Source organism: Lates calcarifer, linkage group LG2 (assembly GCF_001640805.2).
Source record: "Lates calcarifer isolate ASB-BC8 linkage group LG2, TLL_Latcal_v3, whole genome shotgun sequence".
Taxonomy (NCBI): Eukaryota; Metazoa; Chordata; class Actinopteri; family Centropomidae; genus Lates; species Lates calcarifer.
Genome location: NC_066834.1, coordinates 10,144,923 through 10,164,423, shown reverse-complemented (window position 1 = coordinate 10,164,423; position 19,501 = coordinate 10,144,923). Strand labels below are relative to the sequence as shown.

At 38.8% G+C, this 19,501-nt stretch overlaps 1 protein-coding gene across 1 annotated transcript; it reads right to left on the bottom strand.

Annotated features, from left to right (window-relative positions):
• Nucleotides 1-1,830: 1,830 nt before the first annotated feature.
• On the bottom strand, nucleotides 1,831-19,170 carry lingo1b (leucine rich repeat and Ig domain containing 1b). Its single transcript, XM_018683369.2, has 2 exons — nucleotides 18,854-19,170; nucleotides 1,831-5,371 (listed from the first exon to the last, which is right to left on the bottom strand). Exons 1-2 carry the CDS (start codon nucleotides 18,863-18,865, stop codon nucleotides 3,512-3,514), a joined length of 1,872 nt encoding a protein of 623 aa, XP_018538885.1. The 5' UTR covers nucleotides 18,866-19,170; the 3' UTR covers nucleotides 1,831-3,511.
• Nucleotides 19,171-19,501: the final 331 nt, after the last annotated feature.

Below are 19,501 nucleotides of genomic sequence, written 5' to 3'. Positions count from 1 at the left end.
GCCCTTCTTTATGGCCAGAATACATCTCTAGACAAATTGGTCTCCCAGCCATAAAAGTGTACATCAAGTTGGTCCAAATGAATTCAGAACATCATGACTCAAATTTTAAACTAGGGCATTACTTAATCAAACTTGGAATATTGAATAGATGGAGCTGACTCCATTTCTTAAGGATACTGGCTTCTTTTTTTAAAGGGATAAATCACTGTTTGTCTTCAACAAGCTGTGGCTCAGCTCCATTTTGTGCATAATTCTACTGCCAATAAGTTGCTTATTATTGATAAAGAATAAACAGACTCCATTCATCCATATCAGCCTCTTTTTCTCAGCTTCCCCACACAGGTTTCATTACAGAATCGATTTTAAACTTTCAGTGATTACTTGGCTCAGTAATGCATGGCTGCTCACTGCTTGTCTCTTTATGAGCCAGAGTGCAGCTGTAATTCCATAAAGTGTGGCCTGCAAGTTTCTCTTGCTTGAAATTGAGATATAAATAAAATGTTATCCTTTTAAACACCATTACAAACCAGCTACTGGAGAGCCTCCAGTTGCTGTCATGTCATGTTTCTAGTGCAGCTGCAATGGAGTGTGGTAGTGGAATGGAATTTTCATCAATCATAGTAGATAGCCAGTTTTGGTGTCAGCCCACCAGAAATAAAGAAAAGAGGTTACAGTATAAGTTAATATTTTTAAACCAGTCAAATTCTATAACAGGAAAAAGTGAGGGTTTTTTCTCTGTAGACACTGCAACAAAACTATTTTGTGGTCAGATGCTTTTTTACCTTCTTAAAACCCATTTTCCTTTTTGTCCTCCTACTTTCTGGCTTTTACAAGTGTTATTGCTGCCTTTTTTTGCTCTATCCATCAAACCATATAACCCAGATTATCAAAGTTCCAAAGAGAAACAATGTTTGGTGCTTTCACATTCGCATTCAATCAGGAGTGTGAGGTTGGTTAGTTAGCTTTACGAAGCAACAAAGTATCATTTCATGTTGCTTCTCTTTTCAGGGAGCCTTTGGCAGTCAGTACAAACCTGTGCCTGAATTCTTACAGATGCTATTCCTTGAGTCACTTTCACAACATTCTTTACCTTTGTAGCAGTGTTTTTTTTGTTTTGTTTTTTTTGAATGAAACAAGACACATCCAGGGATGTACTCAGACAGGAGTGACTGAGAAAACCTCTGCTTACTTACACTTGTGTAAGCACTATATATTTGTCATGCAGTGTTATTTCATGTAATAAAAGCCTTTTAGCAGCACTCATGACTGCTAACACACTTACCTTACACAGTATTTAGAAATGTTTTGTACGGACTTGTGGTCCAAGGTTATTGAGTATAAAACTCCAATTCTTCTCTAGTGCTCCTTGTGACCCATAGGGAGCCTCAGCCACACATTGTGCAAACTTGTGCACCACAGTCATATATCATGCTAACATGTATTGATATTAGCAAAAGCCTAAAGGGCAGCTGAAATGTATATGCAGCTTAAACTGATGAAAATTGAGCCATGTTTGATACCATGGTCTAACATTATCTCAAGCTGACATGCCATTTTGGTTGAAGTTTGTATGCAATAGCAGTACCACCAGGTCTGAATGCATTACATGATTTCATGGCCAAACTGGCAAGTACTAACATTAAAAGACCGCAGTGAGATGAGAATTTAAGAGGTTTTCTAGAAGTGTGATTCATTGTGTGCCACTTAAGTAAAGCAACAAGATCAGTGAACAGTACTTGCAGCACAGGAGAGTACTTCTGTTAGTGATGAAAAATGTGTCTTCACATTCATTTTTATAGCAGATTAACATAAAATAAGCACCCCATAGTATAAAATGTTATTTATTTTAATAGAATTTCCATCTGCCCACCCCATTTAAACAAGTATTTTTAAGTTAATGAACACATTATCTTCAGAGCAGACCTTGACTGTGAAATTAATTACAACATAAAATCCTTATGAGGCATAAAATTCCATTTTACATATAAATACTGGGTATTGCTCAGCTGAAAGCTGGAAAATGGGTTACTTAAGGCAACAAATGAATAATGTCACCATTTTTGAGATGCACTGGTGACAATATAACCTCAGGACTTGGGCAGAGTGCTCACGCTTATTGAGCTGCCAAGTGGGTAAACAAATTACCTTTTGTTACACTTGATGATAAATTGTTAAACTGATGATTTTCAAAGGTAGTTTTATATACACTTTGAAAAGTAGTTACACTCTCTTTTGGTTTAGTTGCATCAAAAACAGGTTTACTGAATATTTAATCTGCTCTGTAGATTGTAATATGTTCAAAACCCACAGCCATCAAAAGCATTACTATTGTGCAACAGCATAATGTACAAGGAAAGAATAAAATACAGAAAAAATATGTATAGCTGAACAAGTCAATACATTTAATGACAGACTTCCTTTGTTGGCAGAAGGGAGCACATACTGTAGGACTGGCTTATTTATCTTATTCAGTATGTTAACATGCACATTTCTAATTTGACTCTTAGCAGATTAAGGAAATACTCCAGTTATCATAACTGATAGACACAGTAAAATTGAAATCACTTGTCTGTGACAACTAATGGAGATACAGGCTACTGCTTGAAATTTCTGTTTCTTCCAGACAGCAGTGCCAAAATGGGCAGAGAAAACATCAAAACACAATTTAATGATGTTGGAAAATAGTTAAAGGCCAATGCTCATTGACACACGACGGGTGGTGAGGTACACTCACTCCTCTAATGATTTGAAAATTTCAATTTCAGAGAATTGAGACCCATGTGTGTTTTTTTTAAAACATTATATCCTCTGGTGATATTACAACTCTCAAAACATTACAACTTCTTTCTCCTTATATGACCTTATTCTAAAAATTATTCTTTAGTGTTGTAGCACTGACTGTTTATCTTCAGAACTGAACGCCTTTTCTTGAAAGTACATCTTTTTTCTCTCAAAATATGACTATATCATTCTTTTCTTTTTCTCTTTGTTTAGAAATTACCCTAATTTCATTCCACATCGATCAATTGTTTGTGATGGGACAAAAGAAAACTGAAACTGCGCTTTCAAATTATGATTTAAGGTAAAAAAAGAACTCTAATAGGAGGTTATTGTGCTTTGTACATCTATCAAAGCAAAAGATAGCAAACTTATTTTGTGCTGATAGAAACATTCTTCATACAGTAAACTCTGTTTATTAGGGAAATCCATCTGATCCATGTGCTTCATTCTAACTCTTACCTTAATGTGGTTACACACAGTTTTTGAATGCATGTTAACATACTGATTGAGTATTGCCAATACAAATTTACAGAAATTGTAATATTTGAAATTCAACATTTGCTTTAAAGATTCAGTCCCTGAAGTAAAAAAAAAAAAGTCTAGGGTATAGTGTCAAGATGCATTTGCTGCTGTGCAATTTCTATCGCTCATAAACTGAGTACATATTTGAAGCGAAGATAGTATGCATCCTGACTGCAGTTTTTAAGCTTACATGGCCTCCTTTAGAGGTTCACATGATTTTCATGTTGAATTGTATGGGTGCCTCAGTTGGACTGGCCTCCTCTGTTTCCTCTTTACGTGGCACATATTCAACCTCTATACTTGACTTAGTATTGTCTTTCCCTCTACTCCAGAGGAATAATATCACAAGACAGAAGAGGACAACTCCGAGGAAAGAGATAAATCCCATGGTGGTTGCAATGATGAGTGTCTTTACATCAAATGGAAATGGAACTGTGGCCCGAGTCACATTAGCACCTTCATCGCTGGGCTGGTTGGAAATGAAGGCAAATGTTTTGTTTGGCTGGTGGGGCCAATTGGGGGAGTAGCTATGCACAAAAAGGTGAGCAGCTTTGGTGTCATTGCCTGCTGCATTGCTTGCAATGCACATGTATGTGCCGTTGTCCTGGATTTGGGCATAACGCACCTCCAATGTGCCTTCATTAGACACAGAAAGTCTAGACCCCACAGTTTTGGTAGTGATGTATTCCTTCTTAGGGGATAGCCACATTATCACTGGGGCTGGATCACCCTCAGCTTGGCAAGTGAAATAGACCGTAGTTCCTTCATCCACATGGCTTTCTTGAACTTTATAATCCATGATCTTTGATTTCTGGCAGATGAAATAGTCAGAAGGGAGGATGTCTGGGAAGTCCTTGAATTCTTTCCCTTGCACAACCTCAGGTGAAGTGCACATGGGCTGCTGTCTGTTGAAGTTGAGCCTCCACCGGCGGCGAAAGACCCAGAGCAAGCGACAGTCACAGGCCAGTGGGTTGTCGTATAAAGCCAGGGTCTCCAGGTTTCCCACTGAGTGAAAGACAGACTCCTCCAGGGTGCTCAAGCTGTTGCTGGATACATTGAGTACACGGAGGTGGTTGAGTCCTCGGAAGGAGTAGGGCTCAATGGCAACTAATCTTCCACCAGCCAAATGAAAAGCCTGGAGCTTCTGTAGATTGAACAGTTGGTTCCCTTCCACCGTATGAATTGGATTGAATGACAGATTCAAAAACCGGAGATATCTTAGGTGACTGATGGCTTGGTAGGGGATGACGGTGAGATTACAGTTTGTGATGGACAGTGATGTGAGGTTGAGTCCAAACAAACATTTTGGGGTCATGGTATCCAGGGCAGGCATATGAGAAATCTCCAGCACTCTGAGCCGATACAGCCTCTTAAAGGAGTAATCCCTTATGACAGTTACATTGAGATAACGTAATCGGAGTGACAACAGGTTATGCAGATGGCTAAGGGCATCAGTGGGCACTGAGGCCAGATTGCATCCCTCAATGTTTAGGCTTTCAAGGTTGCTGAGGCCATGAAATGATCGGGGTGAGATGAATACTAGGTCATTGTCACCAACCTCCAAAGCCCTCAGGTTGTACAGCTCCTGGAACATATAGTCGAGCAGAATGACAATTTTGTTCTCACTAATATCCAGCTGAGTGAGGTTGGTCAGGCCAGTGAAGACCCCTAGCTGGATGAGCTTCAGCTCGTTGCTGCGCAAACCTAGAGTCCGAAGGTTCATAAGGTTGCTAAAAGCCCCAGGCTCAATGGTTGAGATTGCGTTTTCATTCATTTGCAGCTCCTCCAGCTGAGGGTAATTAATGAACTCTTCAGGCCCCAGAATTTTCAGACGGTTCTTGCTGAGGTCTAGCAGCCTTGTCTCAGTGGGGATGCCTTCAGGAAGAGCTGCCAGTCTCCGTCGATGGCACACAACTGAACGCTCCTGAGCATTGCAGTCACATCGGGAGGGGCAACCGGTGGTGGAGCCAGAAAGGACGGTGCCCAGCATCAGGATCAGGATGGGCTGCCAGCACGCCACCAAGTAGCTGTGCCCCCCTGCCTCCCCAGACACCATCCTACTTCTTACCTGTGGAGACATGGAAAAGAGGGGGTTGGTGCAGTGGAATGGTAGCACAGAACTGACAGCAATACCAAACTGAAAATGTTCTACACAAAAAGACAAAACAAGACAGGATTCCATTCAGCCCTTTATCGCATTTTGATTTTTAATGGATGCATTAATAACTATGGTAATGATGAACACAATTTTTTTTTTTTAACATTTTGGGAACTGAAAGCTTTGTCTGTTTACTGATATGGGAAGATATGGCTGTTCAAATGTATACAAATATATTGTAACTTCAATTGTTTTCGTGAAATGCCTCTCTTATATTTCATGGAAAAATATATAATTGAAATATTTTTCTGTGACGTTACATAAGATACTGTACCATAACAGCTTAATCAACCATTGCTATGCAATTCACAAATTAATGATAAACCACCATCTCATACTAATGAGTCCCCCCAAGTTGCAGGCACATTTTAGCGCTTCTCTCAACATAACCTGCAGTATGAGCAGAATACGTTTCATAAATCTTAAAACCTTTGCAAAATCTATTTTCATAACTTTTAAGTGTAGGAAAATCACAATTCTGCTTTCATCTGCTCACCTTGCCCCTTTTGTTGCATAAAATTTCATTATGGTGACTTTCCTCAGAAGTAATGAAATCAGCCAATCAATAAAAGGGCTTGGTCACACACTGTAACTGCCCTGCTGCACATCTGACTTTTGAGTGTGCTGAAAGCAATTACTGCCAATGTCAGTAACACATTGTCCATGCTCATACAAACCATTAACAAAAATGCCATTGTACACCTTTAAGTGACTTCCTGAAACATTTGCAAACTTAACACATCCTATGCCACTGCTGAGCTGTTGACCTTGCAGCGATATAAAACAGAGATTTCTGCCAAGTGGTGATAAATGGAGAGAGGGAGATTGTCAGAGGACTTTAAACCCCTATTTGATTTTGAGTCAGGGGCACTTTAACTTGCTAAAACCTTCAAGCTCTGCTTCTCACATCAATCATGTGATTTAAGTCACAGCTTTATCTGTGGGATACACTCTTAGAAGAGCCTCATGAAAAGTAAGAGAAATGACCCTGTGATTTCTTTTTATCATGAGGACTGGCCTCATCACTGCTTTGTTTACATAATGTCAACTTGGACTTAATTGATGTTTTTACTCAGACATTTATATGTGGACACAAAAACATATGAATGCCTTAAGGTGTAAAAAACAGCCAAATGTTAATGTGATAAACAAATAGTACTTTACAACTGGGAATTTAAATTCCATATTATCATAAAATTTTTAAACAATAAACAGCGATGTAAAGAAATATGTCTATATTTTCAAAGCGTAAATTCCATCATGAAAAGTGTATAAAGTATCTCCAAATAATCATCATGTTGTTGTAATATATGGGAGCTGGATAGACACTGTGGATTTTTCCATAACTCATTCACCACAAAAGTGTTTTTGGTAGTGAATGAGTTTCGAAGTTTGTTGTGCTTAAAATGATCTGTGTAATGCTTTTTAGAACCTCTTTGGCTGTCTACTATGCTGTTGTAGCTTTAAAAAAGTATTGAACTTGATAGTGAAGATTAGAATGTTTCTGCTTTTATTGCACCAACACAAATTATACATCACTCTCAGTGAATTAAAGTCATGGGGCTGAGGCAGCTTGGATTGTGGTCTGAGTAGTTCCAATGGAACAGTAATTGCAGCTTCCATTTTCACTTCCTCCACAACTGTTAATTTCTGTTGGCTGCATATGTCAGATGTGTTGGGCATCAGTCCAGTGTGTATGGGGCATTGTAAAAAGCACACTGTCAGAATGAAAACCAAAGTGTCTACCAGTACCAGCTCCTTTGCAGCCTCCCACTCCTTTCTGTCTTTTCACTAATAGCATGACGGTTTTTCCAATGGGATTGTGAAATATTTTCTAAAACAGACAAACTGCATTTTAGTTCATATAAAGACAAAAATCTCAGATGCTAAACCTTGGAATGAAATGAAATATTACTAAGATACTCAGTGCTGAAAAAGGGTGACATGTTTATCTTTTTGACACAGAATACGATTTTATATTGTCAAGTCAGGAATATAAATGAGGATGAGGCTCACTGATGTCATTGCTAATCGAAAACAAGCAAATGCAAGAGTATCATGAATGATTTATGATTCAGAGTGTAGTAAGGGCAGGGGTACTATCTGTGTAATTTGGCCTTACTGCCCAGATCTACTCACTGTATCACCTCTTTGTTTTGACCTTGAGCTGAAATTCTGGAAAAAGAAAAAGAGAGGAGTTGCCAAATAACCTCTCAATTACAATAGCCCAGTGCCTTTTGTAAATTGTTTTTAGTCTTTATATATTTGGAGTATTTCAAGAAAAAAAAATACTATTTTAATCTATTGCTCCATATATTCTTTGTCCCCACCTTGATTTTCTCCATTGCTCTTTTGATAGTATTGTGCAAGAGTATGAGAGGACAAGCCTTTTCTCCCCTTCTCTCCTATGACTGCTCACATTTTCTCCACGGACCTCTCACCCTGTCACAGTCATCTCTCAGAAACATGTCTTGGCTCACCATTAGTCTCCTGTTGCCTTAAATCTCTGTGTCTCCTCTCTTATGATGCTGTGCAGTTTGATACAGGGCAGACAGAGAGAGAGGTGTACACTGCTAATGGGTCACTGAATGTCTGCGAGCAGCTTGCAGACAAATGAGCTATATGCATCGGTGCATACATACCCTTTGGTTGTTTTAAGTTATTGCTAAGTGCCTTTGTTGTGTAGTGTAATGTTGGAAGGACTGTTGGGATATTTACATCAAAAGGAGAACTGAAAGGAATGATTATTTTACCTTTCTAGATGGGGGTGGCAGACAAAATAATGTAATTAGTCCATAAAAAATGACTGTCTCTAAAGTAACCAATCGTAGTTGCAAATAAAAGGCTTTGTCATTAGTTGGAAACCAATTTGCATTATTTGTCAGTTCCCTATAAACTATTCACTTTGTCTATCATGCTTCAGTCTGATAGTTTTCAGCTTGTGACCGCTGTCATGAATCATCAGTGCAGCTTGAGTTCTGAGAGTATTCCCCTTGATGTATTGAATAATTTAGCTATTTGTTTTTGATTGATGCGTCTGCAGTTCGGGCACAGGTGATTTGTTCTGACAAATGCTGCTCATTGGGATTCAATAATATGACCCACCTTTGTAGTAGTGTGTGATTCAGATGCATTTACATTACTTTTTTCATAAGGTGTCACAGCCTTATACATGTGAGCATTCAGTGGCAGGGAACCACCATTAAGTGAAAATGAAAATAGCTGTGATGTCTTCAAAGTGGTCAAAGTTTGTTGTGTCTGTTTTTTGCAGTGTGTATTACAAAACTTAATCTCCTTAAGCAAGTCAGACACAGTCTATAGCTTCTCTTGGACACCACACGTTTGAATGTAATGCTTTAATTTCTGTTTATGACAGTTCATAAATGATTGTACTTACTAGACAACTTCTACAACTTCATTATAGTCATGAACAGTGTGCTCATTAGCATCCCTTTTATACATAGCTTGTTGTTCGGTAGCAAACATATCCCAAACAGCTTTGATTATTCTGTGCCTGTTTAGAGAATAGTGAGGATAAAACAAAAAGGAAGCTACAGCTGTTGCAAAGTAACAGAGTGAATATGTATAGGATTTAAAAGATGAAGATTGCTTCCACTGGTATGTTTGTGTTCAACTAACAAATTTGAAGCAAACATTTAAAAGTCAAAAAGCAAACAAACAATGTAGGCTGCCTAGAAGTGACAATGTCTGTGGGATATCACAGTGGACAAGTCTTTCAGAATATCTATAGACTCTTTAAGGAGTCTGCTATACCTGTACTACATGATATCTAAACAGCAAAGGTTGTCAGTGTTTTTCAGTAAGTAATCAATACAAAAGGTTGCATCTCAGGTCAGTTAATTTTCTTAACAAATCAAAATTATATGTTTATGTCTGGCCTCAAATTCACTGCATCATGACTGGCATGGAAATATTTAGTTGGAAGCAAAATCTCTAACATATACAGATCTACACATGCAACAGCTTAACATACTAACAGTAATGATATTACAAATATACAATGACCTGCAATAATAATTACAATAAATACTTGTTGGATGAACAACACTTCAGAACGGTATAGCAGCAAAGGTTGACAGCTAATCTGCATCCTCCAGAAGAGTAAGCAGTTGATATGAGAAATCCCATGAAAACAAATCCTCCATGGAAGCCTAAGATAAAGGTAACAACCCCTGCAAACCTAAGAAGGAAACTGCATGGTCTGATGATCCACCATGCCAGGATCAAATGCTTAGAGAGGGACAAAATGGTTCAGTGCATGGGAACTACTCCTGTTGAGATGCAGAAACACACCTGCATGAGGTCAGCGAACTCTCTCCATCTTTCTTTTTTTTGACAGCAGTATCCTTTAGCTAGCAGGGCTCTCAGCCAGAAAGGCATACACTTTTGCCTGAGAAGTTACTGCACAGAATATACCCACACCCATACTTATTTTGAAAGGAGATGATGTCAAGAGGAACTAGAGGATTCCAGATAATTGCAGTGATCATGAGCAAATACACAGAAGCCTGTTTTTGAAGGAAAGGTTCGTGGCATAAAAATTAAAATGTCTCCATAACACACAATAAATTCTCATACTGTAGCTCTCTAACAGCCTGCTTCAAAACAAAAGGGCCTGGCAGTGATACTTGTGTGTGTAGTGGGAACTAAATTACTGCAAACCTACTCAAAACACCTCATGCCTCATAATCCAGGATAAGTGTTCCAAAGCCAAACAATTTGGGTGCAACATAGACATCAGTTTTTAAGCATTTTTTTCCTGCAATGCTAGCCTTCTGAAGTGTTCTCTTTAAGAAGCACAGAAATTTAAGGGGTGTCAAAGTCACAGTATGCACTATGAGGCTCCATGCCACTGTGGAAGTAATTATGACCACAGAATCAGAATATGGTACATATCACAAAAAAGTACCTTGGCACAGAAAAGTGGGGAGAGAAGCCACAGATTTAGATGTATTTAGCTGGAAATCTTTTCGTGTTCACCAAACAGCTGCTTGGGCATAAAATAATCATTGAAAGTGTACAAGAATGAGCTAATATGTTAGTATTGGCTTTAGAGAATCTTATGGTGATGTGGAGCAGAGGACTGTGAATTTACTGAAATGAATAGATGTGCAGTTTGGACAAAAAAAATCCTGAGTGTGCTTCTCTAAAAAATTCAGGGAGATACAGAAGCTTCAGCATTCATGCTGGATAGTTTTCAGTTTGACAGGTTACACTGTAGATGAATGGTCTCGAAGATGCCAAGTGACATGGAGTAGTTGATCACAGAGGCCTCTTCTCAACCTAAGCATCACCAACAACTGTAGTTAATGCAAGTGAAAATAAAGGTCTCCATTACGCCTTCCATTTGACTCTGTCCATCTCTAAGCACCTTTACTGCACTCTGACCAACACAGCATTCATCCAGCTGTCAGTAATCATAGCTGGTAGTGGTGGAGGCTGGCCAAGCAGGCTTTTATTGTAATGCAATACTTATTTAATCCCAAATCTTATAAATACTAAAATGGTTGGTATCACCACATGAAAAGCTGCTTTTTGAATTAAACAAACATATACAAATAAAACTACATTATTTCTCACACAATAAAGCACTAATTAATGTGAACTTACAGTGAGCACTGCAACCCATTTCACTTCTCACCTTGCTAGGTATGTGCTTTTGAAAATTAATTGTTCATATTTTAAGGGGCATGGCCGCTCATGTTAGTACTGCAGACTGTGTACAAACCTCCACAGGACCAGTGTTATATTCAGAGGCACCCCAAGACTATTGGCCAATAGCAAGTCAGTATATTTTATTGTTCTCACATATTCATCCTCTATACTACTGATCTGGAAATAATCAGCTTCAAGATCAGAAGGCCTCTCTCATCTCTTGTGTTGTCAGTGGACGACACTAATCTAATCATCTTTGATTCTCCATCCTCAGTAGTGCACCTAAAAAAAAAACTGATAAACATCAGTTAACCATTTGCTGCCACAACATTTCTTTAGACAATTTAGTCAGCAGTGAGCACTATTTTCAGTAGTTCAGTTTTATTTACATATCACACATCTGCCTCTGTGGGCTTTACAATCTGTACAGCATCCAACACCCTCTATCCTTAGATCCTTGAAATCATATGAAAAGACCTCTTTCACAGAAGACATTTTGACAGTAGGAAAAGCACAGGGATAAATAATAGTGATGGCTGAATTTCATTTAGCTGGTTAGGTTTCAGCATTGTGCAGCCATTGTTAACGTTATTAGGAACAACAACTTTTCTTGGTGTGACAAGTCAAAATGTCTGCTGTGAGAAAGGCCCATTATGATTCCCAGGAGTAACACAAGATAAAATAACTGGTGTGGATCACTGCTGAAACAAGCACACAGTTAGCAAGAGACAGTAACACAGCTATTCTCTAAAAACACTGCAACAACCAAGGCAAACTAAAATAAAACAATTTAAACAAAAAAACCCCCACTAATAGGTGCAACAGCAACAACTTTCACTGGTTCACTATGCCACAACAACATTAAAACAGCTCACACAACTCTTCTCCAGTTCATCGTGCTTTACTAACCTCACCTAATGCTGTCAGCTGTTATGCAGCGTGTTTTTGATTTTGATGGACTTGCGCTGAAGCTCATAGTGGTCTGCACCACGCTGTGTGCGAGTTCTCAAAGTTACAAATGATCAGTATGCCACAACAACATGTAGCTTGGCCACACATCCACACGTAAAGAGAACACATGTGGCCTGGGGCCTCTGCCATGCATGCAAGGACTCTAAATCCCAAAATTTATTGTGGCACGTTAGCATCTCAGAGCACCGGAGACCTATTAGAACGTATAAACTTACATAAAACAATAAAATCCAAAATTTATGAAATTGCTGTTCAGAGTTGAGGGCTAGAGGCATGTGCAAAAACAAAAGGGAAATCCAAAGCACTGAGAGTTCTCAACTGACACCTACATGTCACGCCCGAAGAAGCCTCCTGCTGAAACGTGGGTGTCAGCTTTGAATAAAAGCTTTTTACTATACTCAGAACTCTGCATGAGTGCCTTAGAATTCTTTCTATCCCATATGTTTAATATATGTTAATGTAATAGTAAACGCCTGTCTTGATTGCATTTGTATTGAAAAAATGCACAAAAGCAAAATTAGCAAACTTTTTGGTACTGTTCACCCCAATGGTTGGGACAACAGTTGGGCTGTCAGGGAACTTGAATTGTCATCCCAATTGGCTGATGATAGACCTATAGAGCCTCAGAAAGCTCCAACTGTGTCCAGAGGTTACAATATGTAACCACTCTTGGTTTTATGTAGTTGGATTAGGTCAAATATGAAATGTATGTTTATCAGTTTTGAAGGATGGATTTAGAAGCACCTATGCATCATTACAGTGTAGGGACAAAACGGTCTATAAACACAACATTTAAAACAAAGTATTTGCTGACTTCCAACAATGCAAACATGAGATATTTTCAGCTTTTATTTTTCATGGGTCCAGTTGCAGTTGCAGAATTGTTGGTTTTATTTTAAATCTGCATTAAGCAGTTTTGACCAACAGATCCAGAAAGTAGACTTCAGAACACAGCAATAGCCTAACAGCCTTTAAGTACTATGGAGTTCTTGTGACTAATGTGAGCCAAAAGGTTACTAAGTCATTCAATATAAACTTGGATTCTACACTTGAATTCTTTTGGACTCTCTGCCCAGCCATGTGAGAAATAGTCCTGTAATCATTTTCATTTTAGCGCCAGTTTGGTCTTTTATTTTCTAGGTCTATTTGGGGTCCCTAAGATGTTCAACTGTCTTTACCAGGCACTCGACTCTCCAAAAGATACTGGCTCCGACTCTGCCATTTCACACTGGGCAGGTAGTGCACAGTCAGTATGTGTGTGGGAGCTTTTGAGCTGGAAGCTTTTGAGCTGGAAGCAGCTGCCCACGGTTTTGCCCATGGGGGGTCAGCGAGAGCCAGAGAGACTCAACCAGACGGGCTGGTGAACCAAAACAATTAACAATATATATATATATATATATATATATATATATATATATATATATATATATATATATATATATATTTTTTTTTTTTTTTTTTTTTTTAAGTGTCATGCAACCTGTCATTCCTAATTGTACATTCCATTTTGGCACAACACATATTTTTTTAATATACTGAAATGAAGTTAAAGACATGACTGACATATTTGCATCCTGTTGGACTTTTACTGTCTCACAATGAACATCAGTTAGGTCCATGTTAAAACAACTAAATGATCCTGATCCACATTACAGTCTTGGAAAAACAGTTCCTCAAATTAACCTTGTGGTTTGCTTAACCTGCTATACACCATTACCATGTAGATCTTTTTCTTGGTTCATTGACAAAGTCTAACAGTAATACTACAAAAGAGCCTCCTTTCTTCATTAACACCCATTCCTCCTGAAAGCCAAGTAGGATAAGCTGGAAATTACACAAACCTTTATCCCCTACTCACCATCAGGGAATGTAAGATGTTTTGGACTGGAATTGAAAAGAAAGAGCTAAATGCCATACTAAAGGCAATTTTACCTCAGACAAGCCTCTTACGGTCCTTCTAGGAAGGCACAATGGGAGATTTTGAGAGATTTTCACACCAAATCACTCAGGCAATAATTACCAGCTACAGTACTAATACAAAGTTAGAGTGCCAACGAAACTTAGACCATTCATTTGAGTAGTGTTTAAAAATTGCTTTCCCCAAATTCTTTGCCTTGGTTTCTTTGCAGGAATGCATCAGCCTTGTTGTTGACAGAGAAATATGACATAAAGATTCCAAAGGCTTAATTTTGCACTGCTCCAGGCCTTGCAGTTTTGAGCATACAGAATTCATTGTGTCCTTTCCTTCTGGTAAAAGAAACCAGACCGCTGGTGTCAGATACATTATCAGAACCAACCAACCAGAAGGGTGGGATGAACAGACAGATGAATGGGAAGAGAGAGTCTCTGCAAAATTCCCACCATCACCATCAGTTCCAGTGTATATTATTGTGGGCTCTGCTATACTGGAGTTTGAAGCCAGCCAGGAGCATGAACATGAGGCAACTTTAGTCCTCCATCCTACTAGCCCCTGACTGTCTCATGTTTTTCATAAAGCTGTTATTATTAAATTTGAATGAGGAAGGCTGCTGCAGAGCAGCAGGACTCTGACCTTCTGAATACATTTGTTGGACGCAAATTTGAGTATCCTGTGACAGATCTGCCACCGTCTGTTACCTCACCATCCAGCAGACACTGTATAAACACGTGGTCTGGCAGTCCTCACCACAATCACTTTCACCATTTCCTTTTCAAGGTGGCTGATGTTACCCATTATGTGGCAGCATCTTGATTCCCGACAGATCTTGTTTCAGAAAATGCTTTAATAGTAACACCCTAGACCCTTTTCTGGCCAGATTATACAGTGCTCTTTTCTGGGCCATCACAAATGAACTGTTATGTGCAGGGCTGCCCTGATTTTAGCTGTAAATAAAATGGGCTATAATTAGAACCCAAAATCAAACATGAGAAAATTAAACCATAAGAGACAGAGGCTTCAGATGGAGGTGAAAATATTTATTCTGTGTCATTGCTACTCACATGGAGTATATAGTGAACTCTTGAACAAATCTAGCTGTTATGCTCACAGTTCAATGCCACATGTGGCTTTCATGTCAGCATGCTCATTTACGTCTCCCTTGAATTTTCCTACAAATATTGTTGATTGTTACGTTCTCTAACGTGAGATTTGTCAGCTTGAATATTCCATTTGAACTGGGGGAAAAAAAAAAAAAAAAAAAACTTGAATCCTACTATAAAAACATTACCTTGGTTTTGATGATCCCCATTTGATCCTACTGTGAGAAAATTGGCTATTGTTCAGTATTATGTAGAATGCTACATCACAGAATATTAAGCTTATGACAGTGTGGAGCAAAGCACTGTGAAAAAATCAACAGCAGCACTACTTTGATTGTGTCTAGCTGTATTGTTGTATTTGGTATGGAACAGACTAAGGTACTGTAGGCTCCATAGCTCTTATTTTTGTGTGTTTACATTGTCTTAGTCATTGTACTGGTATTGCTAATTGTATTACTAGTAGTGTAATAATAGATAATTTAAATATATTAACATGGGGTGTTGAATATAACCTTCCTTAACTTTATTTATTCTTATTCTGTTTGCCACTGAGCAGCCTCACTTGGAAGTGGGGGCTGTTTGCCTTATAGAGGTTTCTGAACAATAGGTCCTGATTTCCAGTGGAGGTGTTTGAGCTAAGAGTATCTCAAAGTATGTTTTGCTAGTTTACCAATTGGACTATCATCAGTCTCATATACATCTGTTGCTTATTACCAGTTTTTGTGCAAAACACATGAAATGAAATTGAATAGTGTAAATTGAATACAAACCCCATCCTAAATATGGCTTGTTATTGTTTGGTTCTCATTGATTGTATAGATCCTCTCAAAATGGTTAGTAGTGTAGAGAGTTAACATCATGCTATGCTCCATTGTGGAAAATGTAAAAGGTACTATAGTCAGTATTTATATACTGATCGAATAAATTTGTGAAGAAGGTCACATCATCATAATCATCATCATCTGACTCTGCAGTTCCCCTCGACGTAGTTGGTTTGGTTTCACAGCCCATATCTTCACTGGTTCACTGTCACCACCATGGTTTTCAGCTACAGGAGGCAGTTGTTTTCAGTAAAAAAAAAAAGCTCTAATAAATCCACCGTACTCTAGGGCTGAACAATATGCAATAATGTTATATTGTGATTACATTAAAAAAACATAAAAATGATGATGATGTGGTTGTTGTTGAGTTCTGTACCAAACAAGCATGATTCCTTGCATCTAGAGAATATGATTTGTAGGCCAGGGCATCGCTGTAACATCACAATGCTTCATTTATATGGTATGTTGTGACATATTTTACCTTTATCAAAAAATTGTAGATCTTGTGATTTGGATATTGTTCTTGGCCATATTTGAATTCAAAAATATTTTGATTAACGGCTCAGCCCTACTAGCTGGTAAGCATAAAGTAGCATTTAACAGCTAAAGAGCTAGACGTTTATAAGGTGGTATGGGTTCTGGATAAGGTAACCCTTTCATGCATGAATTATGAAATCCTCAGTCAAGTGTTTCTATTCTTCTTAAGGCATGAAAAAAATATTTAAACTTTTTTAAAACAATTTTTCAAGGAGTTTCTCACATGTCCACTTGGGTGGCCTGCATGCATTTGAGTTTTTAATTGAAGAGCTATGTATTTAACAAACCAGTCAATAAAATTATATATTATGCTGAATGTATAAAATAATGAATAATGAATTTCTAATAATGTTAACCTAATGTGTTCACATATTTTAATACAGCTCAATGTAAAAACATTGAACCTTGCTCCTGACACTTTAGATTCTCAGCATCTTCAGTTCCCTCAGCATCCTCAGCTCCACTGTCACTACTGCTAGCATTTACCAATACTTCTTTTTCTGGCAGCCATTCATCATCACTGCCATCCACATCATCCTCATTTGACTCAGGTTGCTTTCACTATTGCTTTTATAGTGGAACTAATTTGCATACAATTTTGTTACGATTGTGTACGATTTTGTTACAAAAACTGCAAGTTACACTCTAATGACCTGAAGCAGTTGATTCACAGTCCAAACAGATACTGCAGATGAAGTATTAGTTGTTCTACTAAGTCTGCACTTTAATCCACTGACAAAACAGCTGCTTATCAGTCACTCATTCTGATGATTAATCGCAATTTCCTCCAAATATAAAATCAATATTTGGAAATTTGAACAATAGTATTACTCCTTCGATGTTACTTGACGTTACCTTTTTTTTTTTTACTTGCAGGGGTCTCCTTCTACAGAAGGATTGGCAAGATATTCTTGAGCTGCTCAGCATTTCTGGCCATCCATCAGTGATCTTGGTTTTGAGAAATTTGTGTTAGACTTACTTGACTGGCCAGTGGTTGGCAGTGAATGGAACACTCTAGCGTCCAATGTGGTGCCTGATGTGCAATTCTACCATCAAAACCTGATAAAATATGAACTGTACATTCTCCAGTCTTGATGCACAGCTGTTATATGTCCATAAATGGTGAATGGGTTGTATAATTACCAGCTTATGCTGATATATCATTTACATTCACATACACTGGAACACAGAACAAACTGAACGACCTCATACTCTTAATATGTCCATTGCTGAAAAACAGTTTGCCCGGTAACAATGATAGTTTTAATTCCTCAGTTACCCACCAGATGTAATCACAAATTCCAGTCATAAAAATGCTTTGCTCATTTCAGTCCGTTGGAATTGTGTTGAGTGCTTTGGAGCAGCAAATGTGCACACACTGTGACATGCATAAATAACAACCAAAAAGAAAAAAAAAAATCCAATCAGCCATCATAACCTGATTACAGGTGCCCAATTAAAAGCTTTGTCTAGCTTATAAAGCCTTGACGTGAGAAGCAGACCCTTCACCTAGAGACTGCTGGGGGTCTGTTGCTGGCAGAGGTTGTTACTGCTCTATTAAAAACAGAGAGGAAGAGTCCCCTCATAGCTGTCTGCCTGCTGAAGCGTTGCAGCCATGATTAGGAAGATGCAAATATAACAGGCAATGGAAATGAAACTATGAGAGATCATTTATTGGCCTGCATAAATAATCATACATAAGTCGCCCACCCTCCCCATCCCATCACCACCACCACCACCACCCATCTATCTAACCTGTGGCAAATCATACACCTGCACAGGATCCCACATTGCCACAGGATATAGCCAACAGCACAAGGCTTCTGAGAATGAATAAGTGTGAGTCTAGAGGAGTTTACTGGCATTTGAAGGAACATGAATGTTAATGAGGGCAGATTAGGGAGCAACAACAACTACCCTGACAAAACACTCAGGGAGAAGACACAAAACAGACACTCTCCTGCTCAGCTTCACACCTTCAGCTGTGATATTAAAAGGTAGTACATATGTGTGTTTGCTTGCATCCAAACACACACATACAGCATCATATTTACAGTATATACCTGTATTTGTATATACCAATTATCTAAGCTACATGCTGTGTGTTCAGACATTACATGCACACATCATGTGTGTGTTCCATCAGTACAAACCCAGATTGCATAGCACACAACAGAATGAAACCCATCTGGATGACAAAGCACAAATAAGATCTGGAGCCCTCCTCAGTGAATAATGCCTACGATACACAATTTTATTCTTGACGTTAATTTGCTCCCTGGCGATCCCCTGGCCCCACCACTGCACCATAATAAATCTGATCCAGTGCCTCAGTACTCAAAGCCCACCATAGAGACTGAGTACTTACCAGGACTGTCATGCAGAGAATTCTAATTCAGGCAGCTCCATGTTGCCAAGGAAATTCAAAATGCCTCCGAAAGCATGGAGACAGGGATGCAGGATTCAAGACAGGCTAGATTCAAATGGGAAAGAGGGATATATGCAGCGATGAGAATCCCTTGTCTGAGGGGCATTTGAGAAATGCCTTCGTCCTCTCCAGATGCGCTAAATCCGGCAGCACTGATAGGCTGACATGTAAACACACAGGCGGCTCTGCTGGCTCACACACGCTCACATACATGCTGCACCTAGCAGAGACAGAGAGGAAGAGGGAGGGGCAGCTGATGAGAGAGGTGGAAGGAGGAGCTGCAGTGCACTGAGAGTATGAGAGGCACAGAGCACAGGCTGTGAGGGGAGTTGAAAAGAAATGGAGAGAAATATTCTCTGATTGCACTGGCAGCATCTTCTGATTTTTGTTTACTGTACACTTCCTATTTATGGAAGGATTGGCATGATCTGGTTAACTGGAATACAGGCTCCTGCGTGAGTGAGGAAAAAATATCAGAGTGGTGTATGTGTGTATGTGTGTGTGTGTGGTGACAGAGAAAAGGAGGTTAGAGAGGGAGGAGTATAAACGTGCAAATAAAGCAGAGGGATGAAAATGAGCAAAAAAGTG